The sequence below is a fragment of the Suillus subaureus genome, assembly GCF_016647635.1.
Source record: "Suillus subaureus strain MN1 chromosome Unknown BJ212scaffold_16, whole genome shotgun sequence".
NCBI lineage: Eukaryota > Fungi > Basidiomycota > Agaricomycetes > Boletales > Suillaceae > Suillus > Suillus subaureus.
The window spans coordinates 213590-227221 of NW_024538572.1; the positions used below are offsets into that span (position 1 = coordinate 213590).

Below are 13632 nucleotides of genomic sequence, written 5' to 3' on the forward strand. Positions count from 1 at the left end.
GCAGTCCCATCGTCAGATCCTCTCACCACTCGTCGACCATCTCGACTCCAGCATAGAGAGGATATGAGCTCTGTGTGACCCGTCCATCGAACGATGACCTTGCATGTGTCAATGTCCTCAATACACAATCCTTACTCCCGCTAACCAGTTTCGTCCCGCCCGAAGACAGCGCTATCCTGTGCACTTCACTTTCTCCGTCCCGCCAGTCTTCTCCTATTTGTTGGCCGGTCTCCAAGTTCCATTTCCACAGCAAGCCGTCCCATGAACAAGTGATGATCTGCTGTCCGTCTTGGAGGTGTATGAAGCCCCAGACCCAATCGGTGCGTCCTTCAAATATCGGGCGAGGTGTTATTGCTGATGTCTCTTTCGTTTTGGTGGCGGGTGGAAACGTGCTCCAGACTTCCTACTACCCAGTGCAGTGCCATCTCAGCTTTCATCAATCAATTCCAACTCTATTACTTACAAGGACAGCAGTGGCGGGCGAACGGTAGGGAGCAATGACTGTTTGGATCAAGTCAGAGTCGAGTTCACTGTTTCCTGGACTTCCTGGTACCTTTATCCTCGTGTTCACCTCACAGCTTGTACACAGCATAGGCTGCGCAGCCAAAGCACTGATTACTTAATTCTCGACCACCAGAGAAGACGAGTGTTCCATGCGAAGCGCATTCGTGCATCCCTGATGTCTGTTGTTGGATAGGAGGATAAATTAGCATAGCAGCGAGTTGCGTTGCCTATATGTTAGCGCCAATCTAATCGGCCTCGTTGCAAACTATGTCCCTCATAGCTCACTGTATTTTTTGCTACCTGGTCAACTTTTGGCATTCGGACCCCTCTGAATCGTCTTCTGCCTGCAAGCACATGCCTCAAGTCAACGGCGGGGTAAGAATAAACGAATAGAGAAAATGTACACACTTCGTCCTTCTCTTCCAGCTGTGTCGTATGCCGCCCGGCGATCGAGATGAGCCACTGGAACGTACGATCGATTCCGAATTGATAGGTTCTATTTCGAGAAGTGAAATGTATGAGTGTTATGAACACTTACAGGTGCGGGAGTATTTAAATGCTGAGCAACAGCTGCTACCGGAGTGCTGGAGCAGCGTTCAGAAGAACAATTACAAGATGCCGTAGATTGAGACCAATGGAGACTGAATTGCAAATATTGAGACCACATCCTCCTTCACCGAAGCTACTTGGAAGTAGTACCCCTATCACAGCTGGACAATCGCACGTGGCTACTCTGGGAAACGGATGCCTGCGTCCACACGCTGCTAAATATTAACACAGGTAAGGGCCTGCGGAAATCTATAATACATTACAGCCCAGGGTTCTCTTGAGGTAGGGCACTGAATATCTTTTCACAAGCGGCCAAGACCATATTTCGACACATCACATCCATGACGCAACTCCTTCCAACTCGCGCAACACCGTCACAGTCCATCGAGATGCACATCTTCACAATTCTTGCAGCACCATCCAAAAGAGCACCGTTGAGCATAGATCCAGGCCCGTCTTTCGGTCCACCTGTGCTCATGGAAGAGTTGAGTATGTGGCACAGATACCACGTCGCATCTTTCCGCGCGAGAGCCTCGAGCCTATCCTTTCTACTGAGCACAGTTCTCCGTCTGTGTGGATGCGACGCCTGCGATGATTCTGGACCATGAGACGCGTCCTCCAGGGTTGCGTTGTCCATAGTTCCGTCGGCACTGACAGTGATTCCTGTAGAGTACAACGACTCTAGAGACCGAATCGACTCTAATGCTATGCGCTCCCTGATGCCAGCCGTATACCCAGAGTGGCAGGGTGATATTGAGTCTAACGTGTTCAGCGCCTCGTCGAGAAGAGTCAAGAGGTCCATACGAACGTCAGGTATCTGGCTTGGAGGTTTCGGTACCTTCTCATTTCCTTTGCGACTTTTCGACGTCTTCTTAGCCAAGCTGGTGTCTACATGGTGCATGACGTGTGCACGGGATACGAGAGTGAAGCTGCAGACAACGGGGACGAATAGGGCATCGATCAGGCGGGATACAGCAACACTGCAGGAATTTCTGATGTCTTGGTAGAAGAGGGCTGGAAGAGCGATGCGCAAGACATACACCAGGAGTGGGGAGGCCATTGCGATTCTCAACTCATTAAGTTCTGATGGAACAGAAGACGTCGAAATATTTTGGAGGCCTAGGAATTTACCAATGGTGTCAATTGTGCGTGTAATCGCAGCTAGTAGGCGCGAGTTGTGTGGTGGGTCGTCACCTGTCTGCGGACTTACTGAGTTGAGAACACTTCGAAGGGAGGTGAATGCTGCGGCGAGGGACGGTGATGATTGGCCCGTCGCATTGAGGCGTTCTTCCCCGAGGCGTGAGTCAAGGAAAACGAGGCGAATATGAGGTTCGCACCTTCCCGTTTTGCAGGCCAGTCATCGTCCTGAAGTTGAAGCTCCTGAGCTTTACCACCCTTCTTCGTTTTCTTTTTTGAGGGAGCAGCGTCCGAGTCGTCTGGCATGTCCTTGGTCGCGTTTTGCCGCAGACGAATGAGTTCTGCAAAATGACAGTAAGGCTTGCGGAGGGAATGATATTCGAGGACTCAAACACACCTGTTTCATCGTCTTCCCGCTTTTGTTTCAAGGACTCAAGTTCTCTTTCTAGAGAGAGCGCATGATTCCTCCACGCGTCCTCACCGCACGTTGCCTGGCTATCGTTGGACAGAGAAAAAAGGGACTGAAGACCCAGGAGATAACCTGCGTAGCCGCGTCATATCTGTGAATAAGCCTCAACTGAGGCAGCAACGTGAAGCAACCGACTTGGGATGGACTGGTCCTTCGGCTTATGTTTCAAGACGGTGAATGCCTAGGGAGGAAACAAGTGATGAGCTGCTTGACCACTGATTTTGATACTGTGTGAGATGTGAACCGTACGATGGCAAGGCGGACTGAAATCTGGGGTGCGACTGACATGTCTCTCACGTAAAAAAAATATAGAACTAGTGTTGTATATAGGCCTGGTCAATTCTAGAATGTCGTTGTCATTGTCTAAGGAGTTGTGATGCTGTGTTTGTGCTTCTTCAAGTGCTAGTACTATAGTAGATGGGTGTACGAAGCGAGTAAACAACATACTTGATGGACTCAAGTTGAACTTCCAGTGCACTCGATTCTGAATTAACCACAAACGCCAGTGACCGTCACATCTTTCAACCTCTGGCTCATTGTTAGATAAAACACCTGTTTGTGAGTGATCACTTAGACTTTAGCGGAAAAGATTTGAGATGACAATCCTCAAATAAAACAGTAGCCATGTCTTTGCCAACCGCTGGGGAGGAACAGATACCGAAGATAGAGGCTCCGTCGATATCTCTGCCTGCCGCTGAGATAGTAAAACCGTCATTGCAGATGGAGATATCTCCGTCAATACCTGTGCCTGCTGCTGAAACAAAACCAACATTAAAGATCCCTTTGCCCAGTGCTAAGGCGGAACGGCAATCAAAGATTTCTCTACCCAGTGCTAGTATGGAACCCCGAACAAAGATATCTTATCCTTACGCTAGTGCGGAAGAGGCACCGCACATCATGCCCCACGGGAACTTTGTAGGACACAGTGGAGTTGTGTGGGCCGTTGTACACCTGCTCGATGGACATCGGATTATCGCTTGTTCAGGGGACGGCTCGCTGCGGATTTGGAATTTGGAGAGCGAGAAACAGATAGGGGACGACTTGCGGGATGGAAAAGGTGCAGTATGGACCATAGCGTTGTCTCCGGATGGGACGCAAGTGGTTAGTGGAAGTCTGGACGGTATAGTGAGGTTGTGGAATATCGATACGGGTAAGGTCATTGTTAAATGGACGGGTCACACAAAGGAAGTGTCGTCTGTCTGCTGGAGTCGAGATGGCCGGCGAGTGGCGAGCGGATCTAATGATGGGACTGTAATGCAATGGGATGTGAAGAGCGGGGCAAGCATCCTCAAACCAATCGAGGCAGAGCGCACCCACGTGAATGCAGTTGTCTACTCACCAGACATGACCATGTTTGCGACTGCTAGATCAGGCAGGTTCATCATGATTGAAATTCGGGATGCGAACACAGGCAAGCTGGTTGCAACTCTCAGAGGACAGACGAGTTTTGTGCAATGCCTCGCTTGGACCGCGGACGGAAAGACACTTATTTCCGGATTAGATAATGGCTCCTCCAGCCCAACAAATCCGGGATGACATCCAAGTCCCGCCAGAGATTGTCGGCGATTCCCCAGATCGCGTCGATGTGCGTGCCCCACATTTCGGTTGATTTTCTTCTAACTTGTTTTTAGTTTCAGTTTCCTCCAACACATCAACCTATCTATGCTACCTCAGTCCCCGCCCTAGACCATCTCCCGACTTCCTCCACACACGAGTTTGCCACCTTGGTGCCATCTTCTACCTCGCACCGCTTCTCATCCTTCTTTCGCCGCTCACGGCTCGATCCTGATGTCGAGCCACACCTCTCGCCACGCCCATGGTTAGGGTTTTTCTCTCGACGAGCTCCTAGTGCTCGTACTGTTGGTCAACGCAAATCGGTTTGTTCCCCCCCACTCTCTTCCTTCCTATACTCATTTATCCCAAAGCGTTTATATGTCGCTCCGGTACCGAACACTAAAGCTACCTCCAAAGGACAACTGAAGCAACACCCAAATCAAGGCGGGGCACTGTCATTGCCGTTATTGCGCCCACAGGCAGCAGATGCCACTACAACCTCACCACTGACACCCCGTCCTGCAATTATCACTCCCATAGACGTACCAGGTACCCTTGACGGTTCTACAAGAGAGGCTGGGTGCTGCACTCGCTTTTGGTCTTGTGTCTGCTGTGTGTCCACCACTAGATCCCCTGATATTCAGTAGTGCACGAGCCTACCACCCTCTAGTCCCTTCTCTCTTACTCGCGTTCATCTTCATCTGGTACTACATCACTATTCCAACACCAATTGTTCTTCGTCTCATACACTGCATTACATTGTCGGATCATCAGTCATAGGATCACTCATGTCTTGACCCACGTCCAACAGGATGTCTATTTTCTCCCCGTTGTCCAGTAGGTTGTATATATATACTGTCTATATATCGCTCACGTATAATGAAAAACATTCGAATCTGAGCTCCTACTATGGGGACCCACGGTTAAGTGATGAGGCGCTAAATTTACATCTGAATGTGTTGGGGATGTGTTCAAAGCGTATGATCGACACACCGATATTATAACTCCGCAGGACACTACAATATTTGTCATTGCCATCACCGTCGTCAAATTCACCACCACCCACTGCTACAAAACAAACTGTGTTCGCTTTAAAGATCGTGCCCGTCATTGCATCCGCCATTATATCTGCTGGAGCATCTGCCGCGGTTCCGATGAATCGTCTGATGGTTGTGCTTGGTACACTGTCGTTCATCCTTGTTGCTTTTCTCCAATTTGTGCATGTCTCTCATCCCACTTGCATTACCTTTTGAAGCATCAATGCAAGAAATACGTGTTTTTATGATGACGCCTCTCGACTTGCTGGTCGTATAAACCAGGCTGTTCTCGAGCCTAGGTGGAAGCCCGTTGATTGTAACAATGGAGCGTTTGATCCCACGGAACCAATTCGCGTAGCCGCTATGCGCACGCTCCACTGGAGCCCCTTTTATGCTCCACTTGAACTCCTATTGCTGACGACATGTTTAGCGCTCCAGTTTCAGGTGATCGAGCGCATATTCGACGACATGTAGATAACGATATATGACAAGATCTTCTTCTCACCGGTTCTCTGATGACGGTTCATATTCGTAGACGAGTTCAAGGACGTCGTTCTCGAAGCATGCCAGGGGACTACGGTGAATTTACCGTCATGCCCGTTTGCAGTGTCTGATTTCAAGAAGAAAAAAGAATCTTACTTCTGTTCAGACATATTTAAAGAAGCTGATCAAGAGCCAGCTGATGCGCCTGAACAAACTCCTGATCACCTCACCATGCTCACCCATCCAAATACACCTCCGCACCGCCTAGACCTCAAAGTGAACGCGATGTGTGCAGTACAGTGAAATATGTCGGTGGAGAAGGGATTAGTACGAAATGCGCCCGTGCGCATGTGCTCTCCACCGATGCTTTTCAGCATAACTACTGGCCGCGATAATCAAGTGTGAGCTTTGATTATCACTGCCTTTTGGCGCAACTGTTAAGGGACAACAATCTTAACTGCTTACACTAGGCCTGAGGTCAAGGCCGAAACCCCCACTTGCGTCAGAAATGTTGAAGATGAAGCTAGCACCTGTTTCCTCTAGAAATTCGCAAAACAGACGTCGAAAATAGCAACGAGCAAACACAAGGGAAACCCGTGAACGTTCCTTATAATACCAATGGTGTACATTTCTGTGGCTGATGGAGGGGTAGGACAACTTGCAAGCGTCGCGTTCATTCGTAAACGCACAGGACTGTGTATAACGTGTTAATATCCAGGAAGAGACAGGTATCACATAAAACAAACACCAGACGTAATTGTACAGATTAGGAATGAGACCTGGTGGCGACCCACAATGATCTGAAATACGACATCTGTCCTGCGACCCAGGAACTCAGGTGGGATACATGAATATTATTAGCAGCTAGTACCGGCCACGTCGACAGGATAAATATGGCGGTCCAGATTGGAGAGACGACCGAGATGGTGACAACGTCGGAAGTGCGGTAAATCACAACGGACAAGGCTGCAGCAAAGAATACCATTCTGTCAAAGAGTAAGTCACCGCTTCATCTGCGCAAGTAGAAACGTACCCCCAAATCAAAAGAGCATACGGCAGACTGAGCATGAGGGCAAGGCTCTCGAGGCCGAGTATAGAATGCGACATTTCTACCATGAATGAGGCCTAGTGGGAGTAAAGAATGCAACTCAAATCAATCGAATGATGAACAGGGAACATACCACGCCTTTAGCGGAGTCCCGCCGACTGTCATTGACTTGTCCGGCCAGGACTAGTGAAACCACTAACGAGCCCAAGGCACAGAGGGTAGACATATACAATACAATGATTACAGGCGCTTGATTCTGAACAGATGGAACTGCCATAAAACTGATGTCAACAGCAAGCATCACGGTAGACTGGGACGGACATCGAATGCATTGACGATATGAAGTAAAAGTACAACTCACGAATATCGTGTATCCGTTCCATTCATTATTAAGCCTGTTAATAAAGTTTTTCCAACGCCGTTGAACAATGGTGTAATCGACCCATATCTTGTGAAGGGCCTTGCTTTGAGCATCAGGGGATCCAAACAGAATGACGTTCATGAAGCGAAAAAGGATGCTTTTCGGGCGGGGAATAGAATCGTCGTATAACGACTGGTCTGAGTCAAGTCGGGCGCCCGGCTGTCCGCAGAAGTTTGCAAACTTGTCGCTGCCTAATCAAGTAGTTAGACAGAAAGCCTGCACTCGCATCTAACCTGAGCTCACAGAAATCTCCCATAAACCGAGCTGATTTTATCAACAAAGGTATCAGAAACAATCAACAGAGCTTCCGTGTTTAGACTTACCGACGATCCACACAGAATGCTCATGCTCCTTGTCAACACTGCCTGAACAGATGATCAGCGACGACCTCTCATATCAAGAAATAATTTACTCATGAGAGGATCCATAAGGCCGAGCATACTTGAAACCTCGTCCGAAGCATAAGGTGCTAGGCATTTTTCAGAAGTGATACTGTCTATTACGAATCATTCCGGTACGTCACAGATGATTTTTAGTCTTTACCCACCTGCCTGAGTAAACATAACAATTTCCTTAAGTCTTACGAGGACATCTTCCGGAAGGAAGCGTTTGTTTGGAAACGATTCAACATGCATCCTGTCGAGATGATGATAATGTGTAACAATAGGAGGTAAGAAGGACTGTTACACATTATCAGCACATTTACTTCGGTCGGTAAGGGAACATGCATACTTCTGAGACCGTACGAACCAGTACTGTGATTCTAGTGCATACCCTGGGAGTGATACAATGGGAGAAGCTCGGATGAATATCGGACGGAATAAACTCACTGACATGGCTTTTCCATTTTACTCCTCGAACATTATCCAAAAGATCTTTAGATTTGTGGGGCTCTAGCCAGAAAATGACACGTCTGTCATGATCGGCAAAGTAGTAGCCCCACTTCTTTTCCCCATCCACCTCCACGCGCTCCAAGGTGAGTTCGACAGACGTATGAAAGGTATCTGCCTTGCGGGCTTCTTCGTACGCCTGCTTAACAACCTCACCCATTGTACATATTGTGACCGCAGTTCCAGGGTCTCGGACATCAACATCAGTGAAAACTCGCTGGACGGAGATATGAGCAAACTCATGCAGGAGCAGCCGGACATACATCACTCGAGTGATAGAAAAACAAAGCGCCTTCTGGGTGCGTGAGCAGCTCCCATCCTGACACCGAAGCGAGCTCCCTGACAGCCCCTTTCAATCTCATCGAGTGCTCTGTCACCAGCATGCTTACTCTGAACAGTCCAAAGGACCTTTCTGAATCTCAAAATCTTCATTGTGATCTTGACTGTCGATATGATTTATAACGGGGTTAAGATGGTAATGCGTCCGACAGATATATTTTGCATACAATTTATTCCTCTCGTATCTCTTTATTTGTCCAGGTATGATGGGAGTTAGAGTGATATCAAAGAGTTGCCCTGGCGCCGCAGGATAGGGCGAGCTTGGTGTCGATGGCACAGAAGTGGTCGGCTCGGTCGGGAAAGTCTGGTTATTGGAAGCTAAGGGATTCGGCCCTTCATTTTGCAGAGGTACTTTAAGCAACGGTACTGCGAGGGTCCCATGGGTCTTCTTCTCTTGGTCGGCCGGATGAGAGCTGAATGCTAAACTCGGATCTCGAAAAGTTCCCTCTTTTCCCCCAACAAAGACCTGACAGCGTTGGATTAGCCGCAGAAGGAAGGCGAGGAGACTCGTATACGAGCAAGATACGGTGGTCCTGATAGAGAGCCTCAGCCAGGCAATGAACATGCGAGTGTGATGTCCTCCAGGCATATTGACAATCATCGAGGACGACTCCTGTACAAAGAACTCTTGAATGGCCAAGTCTCACGGACATTACGTTACTTACTTACGCTTGCCTCATCAATGTGTAAGTATTGATGGCCCGGATCTTCCCGTTATTCCATCATTTCACTTGCTTCTGATAATTCAAGCACCCTCTACGAAAGGCCACTCGCGCCACTACATGTGCAATAGGAGATAAAGCTAGGACATTGAGAGGTAGTGAATACGGTGTGCAGTAGATAGTGTTTCATCTGCAAAACCACTGAAATGAACGCTTAGCTTAAGCACTTTACGGACACTTACAAACACTTACAACTTCAGTAGCACACTCACGCGATTGGTGGAGATGCTTTTACAGTTGTTATTTTATTTCTTTGGTATCATTTTATTTCACTATTCTAAACTTACGAGAGATGGAGAATCGAACATTTTGATTACATGTAATCTCTCACATTCCACTGAAGATAGATAAAGCAGAAAACATAATGCAGGTGAGCTGCAAGCTAACAAAAAATGTAACTAGTGCAAGTCTGAGTGCAAGGTATGATACACTTCCTTGTCCGAGAAATTATTCAAGTAAAAGCACTTGTACACCTCCATGCTAGTTTCTGCACCCACTCTATGGTTAGTTCCTTAGGGATAAGTTCTACTGCATGTGTAACATCTGTTAGAGGGATAACCACGCCCAATCTCATCCTCTGACTGCCAGGCCCATCATGATATTTTCGGGCTACCATACACATGCTGATGGCAGGCTGATCACACAGATGACCAACGACCTCATAATATTGTACATAAATCAGTGGTTGATCTGCAAGGTAGTGGGGAAGTGTGGTGTGATGAGGTGGAATGGGCTGGAAGATAGCTTGCACTTGTGCAATAAGATTTACTACATAAACTTCAATTAGTGATATATAGTTGCATAAAATAAATCTTACCCGTCTGGTCGCCATGTGATGACTGCACGATAACTGCATCACAATTTCCCAGAGGAAATATTTGTGAAGGTGGACTGGCTTGAATGACCTGACTAGGCATAATCAGCCGTGAGTGAAATATGGAATGCAGCTGTAATTGAAACTTGTTCAAAGTCTTAACACAACCATGATCACAGCTCCATGACATTGCAGGTTGGCCATTAGAGGCCTTCGTGATGTAATTGGATAGTAATCATCCAAAATCTGGCAATGTATAGAGTTGCTGAACTTCATTGATAGACATCTTGGCTCTATCAGGAGCGATGGTAACATGGAAGGCAGTTGTTGCAGTGGAAGACAGTATGCCCTTCAGAAAATGGTTTTGAACCAGACGGGGTCCAATGAAACAACACTGATTGGGATCACCAGGTGCGATGCGGGTGATCCATGCAAGGGCAGGGTTGATTTTGGTGATCTCTTGCTCTTCTGTGACTGTTACAGTTAAGCATACCCTTATTCATTTTCCTTACTTCCATTGTATTACGTCATGACCGCGCTACTTCTTATCGTGCCATCACTAGACTCATCTCTTGACTAATCTGTATTACACCATGATCGCTGCTGCTGTCGCTAGGTGACTCACCCTTATCTCTGACTTGTCACTGATGTATGCTTACCTGCCCTGAAGTACTTACGTCTATATAAACTCGGTCATGTACTTAGTAGATCTTCACTTTAATCTTACTAGGTTATACCTGAACTTCCTTCGCTTAAGACCCCCAATCTTAAGTTGTCTGGATACTGATATTCAAGTCAAAGACACTCTCTTTGACTTGTCTTAAGAAGCCTTACATTTGTGAGGTCTTGATTCAACGTCAGCCGTCACTCTTATTGAGCAGCTGGTTGTTGCGACTATCCTAGTTCGTAACAGTGACTATAGCATTGGTGAGGGGGGTGTTGTGCATCCATAGGAAGAGATACAGCTGAAATTGTCGCATTGACTCCTCATGGTTGAGAATATTGACAATCTGCTCTGTAAATGTGCGTGACTGGCGGGATGTCCTTTCAAACAGAAGCTTGCAATGAGTGATGAGAAGGTGCTCAGTGACATCAGCCATCCATTGAATGAGAGCACCTATATCCTTTGTGAACATAGTGAAGCTCTGTAAAAGCTCCAGCTTTGGGATGAGGAAGTGGTCAATCGTTCCTTTCATGCCTCGTCTAGCTCCTGCATCAAGAATTGCTTGCTTATGGTCATGAAACTCTTTGAGAGATGCAACCATGGAATCAATGGAGGTATCTGTATAAACAGGGCTTTGAGCCTTGTAAACAAAGTCAATCAAAGTGCGGATCGCATGGACAAACTGGGGAGGCACAACCCCAGCAATGGAAGGCACCAAGGTGCATTGCAAGTCCTGGTGTTCTTGGCCAGTCATTTGTTTCATCTGGCACACTCCAGATGAAAAATGGCACATTCCTACTCGCTTGTGGTGACTTTTGAATTGGGCATCGAGTTTGTCCTTACCCACTAGTTCTTTGCACCACTTGAATGGATGATCAAAAAAGAATTTATGGCAGGTGTGGAGAACTTCTCCTGCTAAGAAGTGAGAAGGATCTGTGAACTGCCAGTTCTGCAAAAATGGTTGGTGAACACCACTTAATGAATGAGCCTTCGCTTCCTCCTGGAATTCGTGTAACCTCCACGGATCAATGCATTGACAGATGTCGTATATCACTGAAAGGGCATGTTCCTTTGTGCATGGTGCGTGGCGATAGTTGTCGCCAAAGGATTGAGAGGTGGCCAACATAATAGGAGAAGTGACCTTCGAGACACATGTGATCACTTGCTGTTCTGGCAAATCTGCAGTGTAAGCAGCCAGAGGCATGAAGCAGTGTTGTACATGGCCAGATGGATCAGGCATAAATTTGCCTGTCATGGCTGCAACCTTGGCATTTGGAAGATAATATCCATGCACTTATGAAACAGCCATTGACTTAGAATAATTTGGTAGTCAGAATGGATGTCAGCGAATTTTGGAATTGGCATGAAGCCAACACATTGCCAAGCATGACTCATTACTCTCATCTGTACATCAGACTGAATATTAGCAATTGAGACGAAGATAGGGTGCATTTCAAGCCCTCCAGTGTGCCATGTTATGGGTGTCTTGTCAGATGCAATGACTATTGGAACTATGGTAGCACCTTTGGGAAGTTGGTCCTGTACCAAAGCATCAGTCAATCACTGTAAGTAAGTTGTGGGATTTTACCTGAATCTTGAATGCTTGTCGCACTGTAAAATATTCACTATACTCATGCTCATCACCATCAACCACGATGTGTGGGTCATATGTCATGTGGTTTACGAAAATTGGATTGGTGAAGAGATCTTCCACTACTTCTAAGCCATCACACCAGATGAGCTGTACTGGTTGGACAGTTGGATAGCTTGTTATTTCAAGTGTCATTGAACACCATTTTGGTCTGGTGGGAAGAGAACCCATCCATGCAAGCAGCTGGTCTTTTGAGCCAAACAATGGTTTAGCTCAGCATACCTGTGTGCTGAAAGTTAGTCCTATGTGTGGATAGAAGAATTTCACACCAAACAGACCCATTCGAGTTTGAGAAATCAGTCAACATCACTTTGTGTGAGCCACTCGCAGAGGAATTTGCCAAGTTCAAACTCTGCTTGGTCTTGAAAGGGGTAAAATGGAGTGTTCACTCGCCGGTAAGCAAATTGGTCACTTTCAATGGCCTTGAGGATGTTTGGCACCTTGCCAAAGATATAACCAGAAGATGGGTGGTACTGTCCCAAGACATGGTCTTTGCCTGCTTCCAAGGCAGAATGAAGGAATGCGGGTAGAACAGGAATATGACAATTTTCAATTTGAGGCCAGCAACCATTGCCTTGCTGCAGGTGTTCTACTATTGCCTCACTGGAGGGCAGATCGATTAGGCACTGAGGGCATTTTGTGGAAGATGATCTGCCAGTTGATTCAGATGCTTACCATGGTGAGTACATTCAGGACATAAAACTTACAAATTGTTATCAAGAATGAATTGTCCAGATTGTCCTCCCTGAAGGTTGGACAATACAGTGGAATTATTGACCTCCATACCAGTGGTAACAGCTCAGCAAGTATCGACACAGCAAGAAAAACGTCCAAGTCCTTCAAACTCCGCCCTCTGGTTGGCACATACTCCCATCACATTGTAATCTCCCTCTCAGATTAGCTAGGAAATAGTGGTATGTGTCATTCATCTTCATACCAGCCAGGATATTGATGTTACAAGCATCAATATGGATGGTTTCTCTGAGAGGTCTACACCTCCTCTGTCTGACTCTGAGACTATGAGCTCAACTTGTGTCGACCTATCCCCCTCTACACAGTCTATTTCCATGTTGCTATCCCCTCCTAGATCTTTGAAACAGTCCAGTGTCACCTCTTCCTTGGACTTTGATCACTTGAGTCATTCGGGGAAACGAGCTCAATGTAGCTGCAGTGGTAGCTGCGGCCTCTCCTTAGTATGACCATTTATGAAGCAAGATTGTATTTCTTGCTTTCATGAACAGTTGCATGCCCGGTACAGGCCACACCTTGTCCATCACTCCCCCCCCTATGAGCTCCAGTTCACAAAGAAGCAAACTCTTGACAGCTCATGCAAAGCTTTAAACCTTCAAG

General features: G+C 47.0%; 4 protein-coding genes across 4 annotated transcripts; 1 reads left to right on the top strand and 3 right to left on the bottom strand.

Annotated features, from left to right (window-relative positions):
• Nucleotides 1–1312: 1312 nt before the first annotated feature.
• Nucleotides 1313–2947, bottom strand: BJ212DRAFT_1480817 (uncharacterized protein; the record flags this gene model as incomplete). Its single annotated transcript, XM_041340155.1, has 5 exons — nucleotides 1313–2340; nucleotides 2391–2531; nucleotides 2588–2731; nucleotides 2795–2840; nucleotides 2909–2947. 5 exons carry the CDS (start codon nucleotides 2945–2947, stop codon nucleotides 1313–1315), a joined length of 1398 nt encoding a protein of 465 aa, XP_041193039.1.
• A 336-nt stretch (nucleotides 2948–3283) lies between these two features.
• On the top strand, nucleotides 3284–6036 carry BJ212DRAFT_1577066 (WD40-repeat-containing domain protein; the record flags this gene model as incomplete). The annotated part of the gene is made up of 5 exons (XM_041342186.1): nucleotides 3284–4108; nucleotides 4161–4244; nucleotides 4291–4536; nucleotides 4585–4762; nucleotides 5786–6036. The coding sequence occupies 5 exons, from the start codon at nucleotides 3284–3286 to the stop codon at nucleotides 6034–6036; spliced, it is 1584 nt and encodes a 527-aa protein (XP_041193040.1).
• On the bottom strand, nucleotides 6028–9082 carry BJ212DRAFT_1354502 (uncharacterized protein). The gene is made up of 14 exons (XM_041335628.1): nucleotides 8599–9082; nucleotides 8482–8535; nucleotides 8356–8431; nucleotides 8033–8309; nucleotides 7953–7977; nucleotides 7750–7838; nucleotides 7615–7698; nucleotides 7526–7567; nucleotides 7446–7466; nucleotides 7143–7393; nucleotides 6915–7091; nucleotides 6767–6858; nucleotides 6205–6719; nucleotides 6028–6135 (listed from the first exon to the last, which is right to left on the bottom strand). Exons 1-13 carry the CDS (start codon nucleotides 9030–9032, stop codon nucleotides 6500–6502), a joined length of 1842 nt encoding a protein of 613 aa, XP_041193041.1. The 5' UTR covers nucleotides 9033–9082; the 3' UTR covers nucleotides 6028–6135; nucleotides 6205–6499.
• Nucleotides 9083–9551: 469 nt separating this feature from the next.
• BJ212DRAFT_1446931 (uncharacterized protein) lies at nucleotides 9552–13351 on the bottom strand (the record flags this gene model as incomplete). Its single annotated transcript, XM_041338321.1, has 11 exons — nucleotides 9552–9626; nucleotides 9647–9921; nucleotides 9971–10178; nucleotides 10239–10430; nucleotides 10885–10953; nucleotides 10975–11580; nucleotides 11602–11888; nucleotides 11945–12170; nucleotides 12244–12494; nucleotides 12593–12722; nucleotides 13337–13351. 11 exons carry the CDS (start codon nucleotides 13349–13351, stop codon nucleotides 9552–9554), a joined length of 2334 nt encoding a protein of 777 aa, XP_041193042.1.
• Nucleotides 13352–13632: the final 281 nt, after the last annotated feature.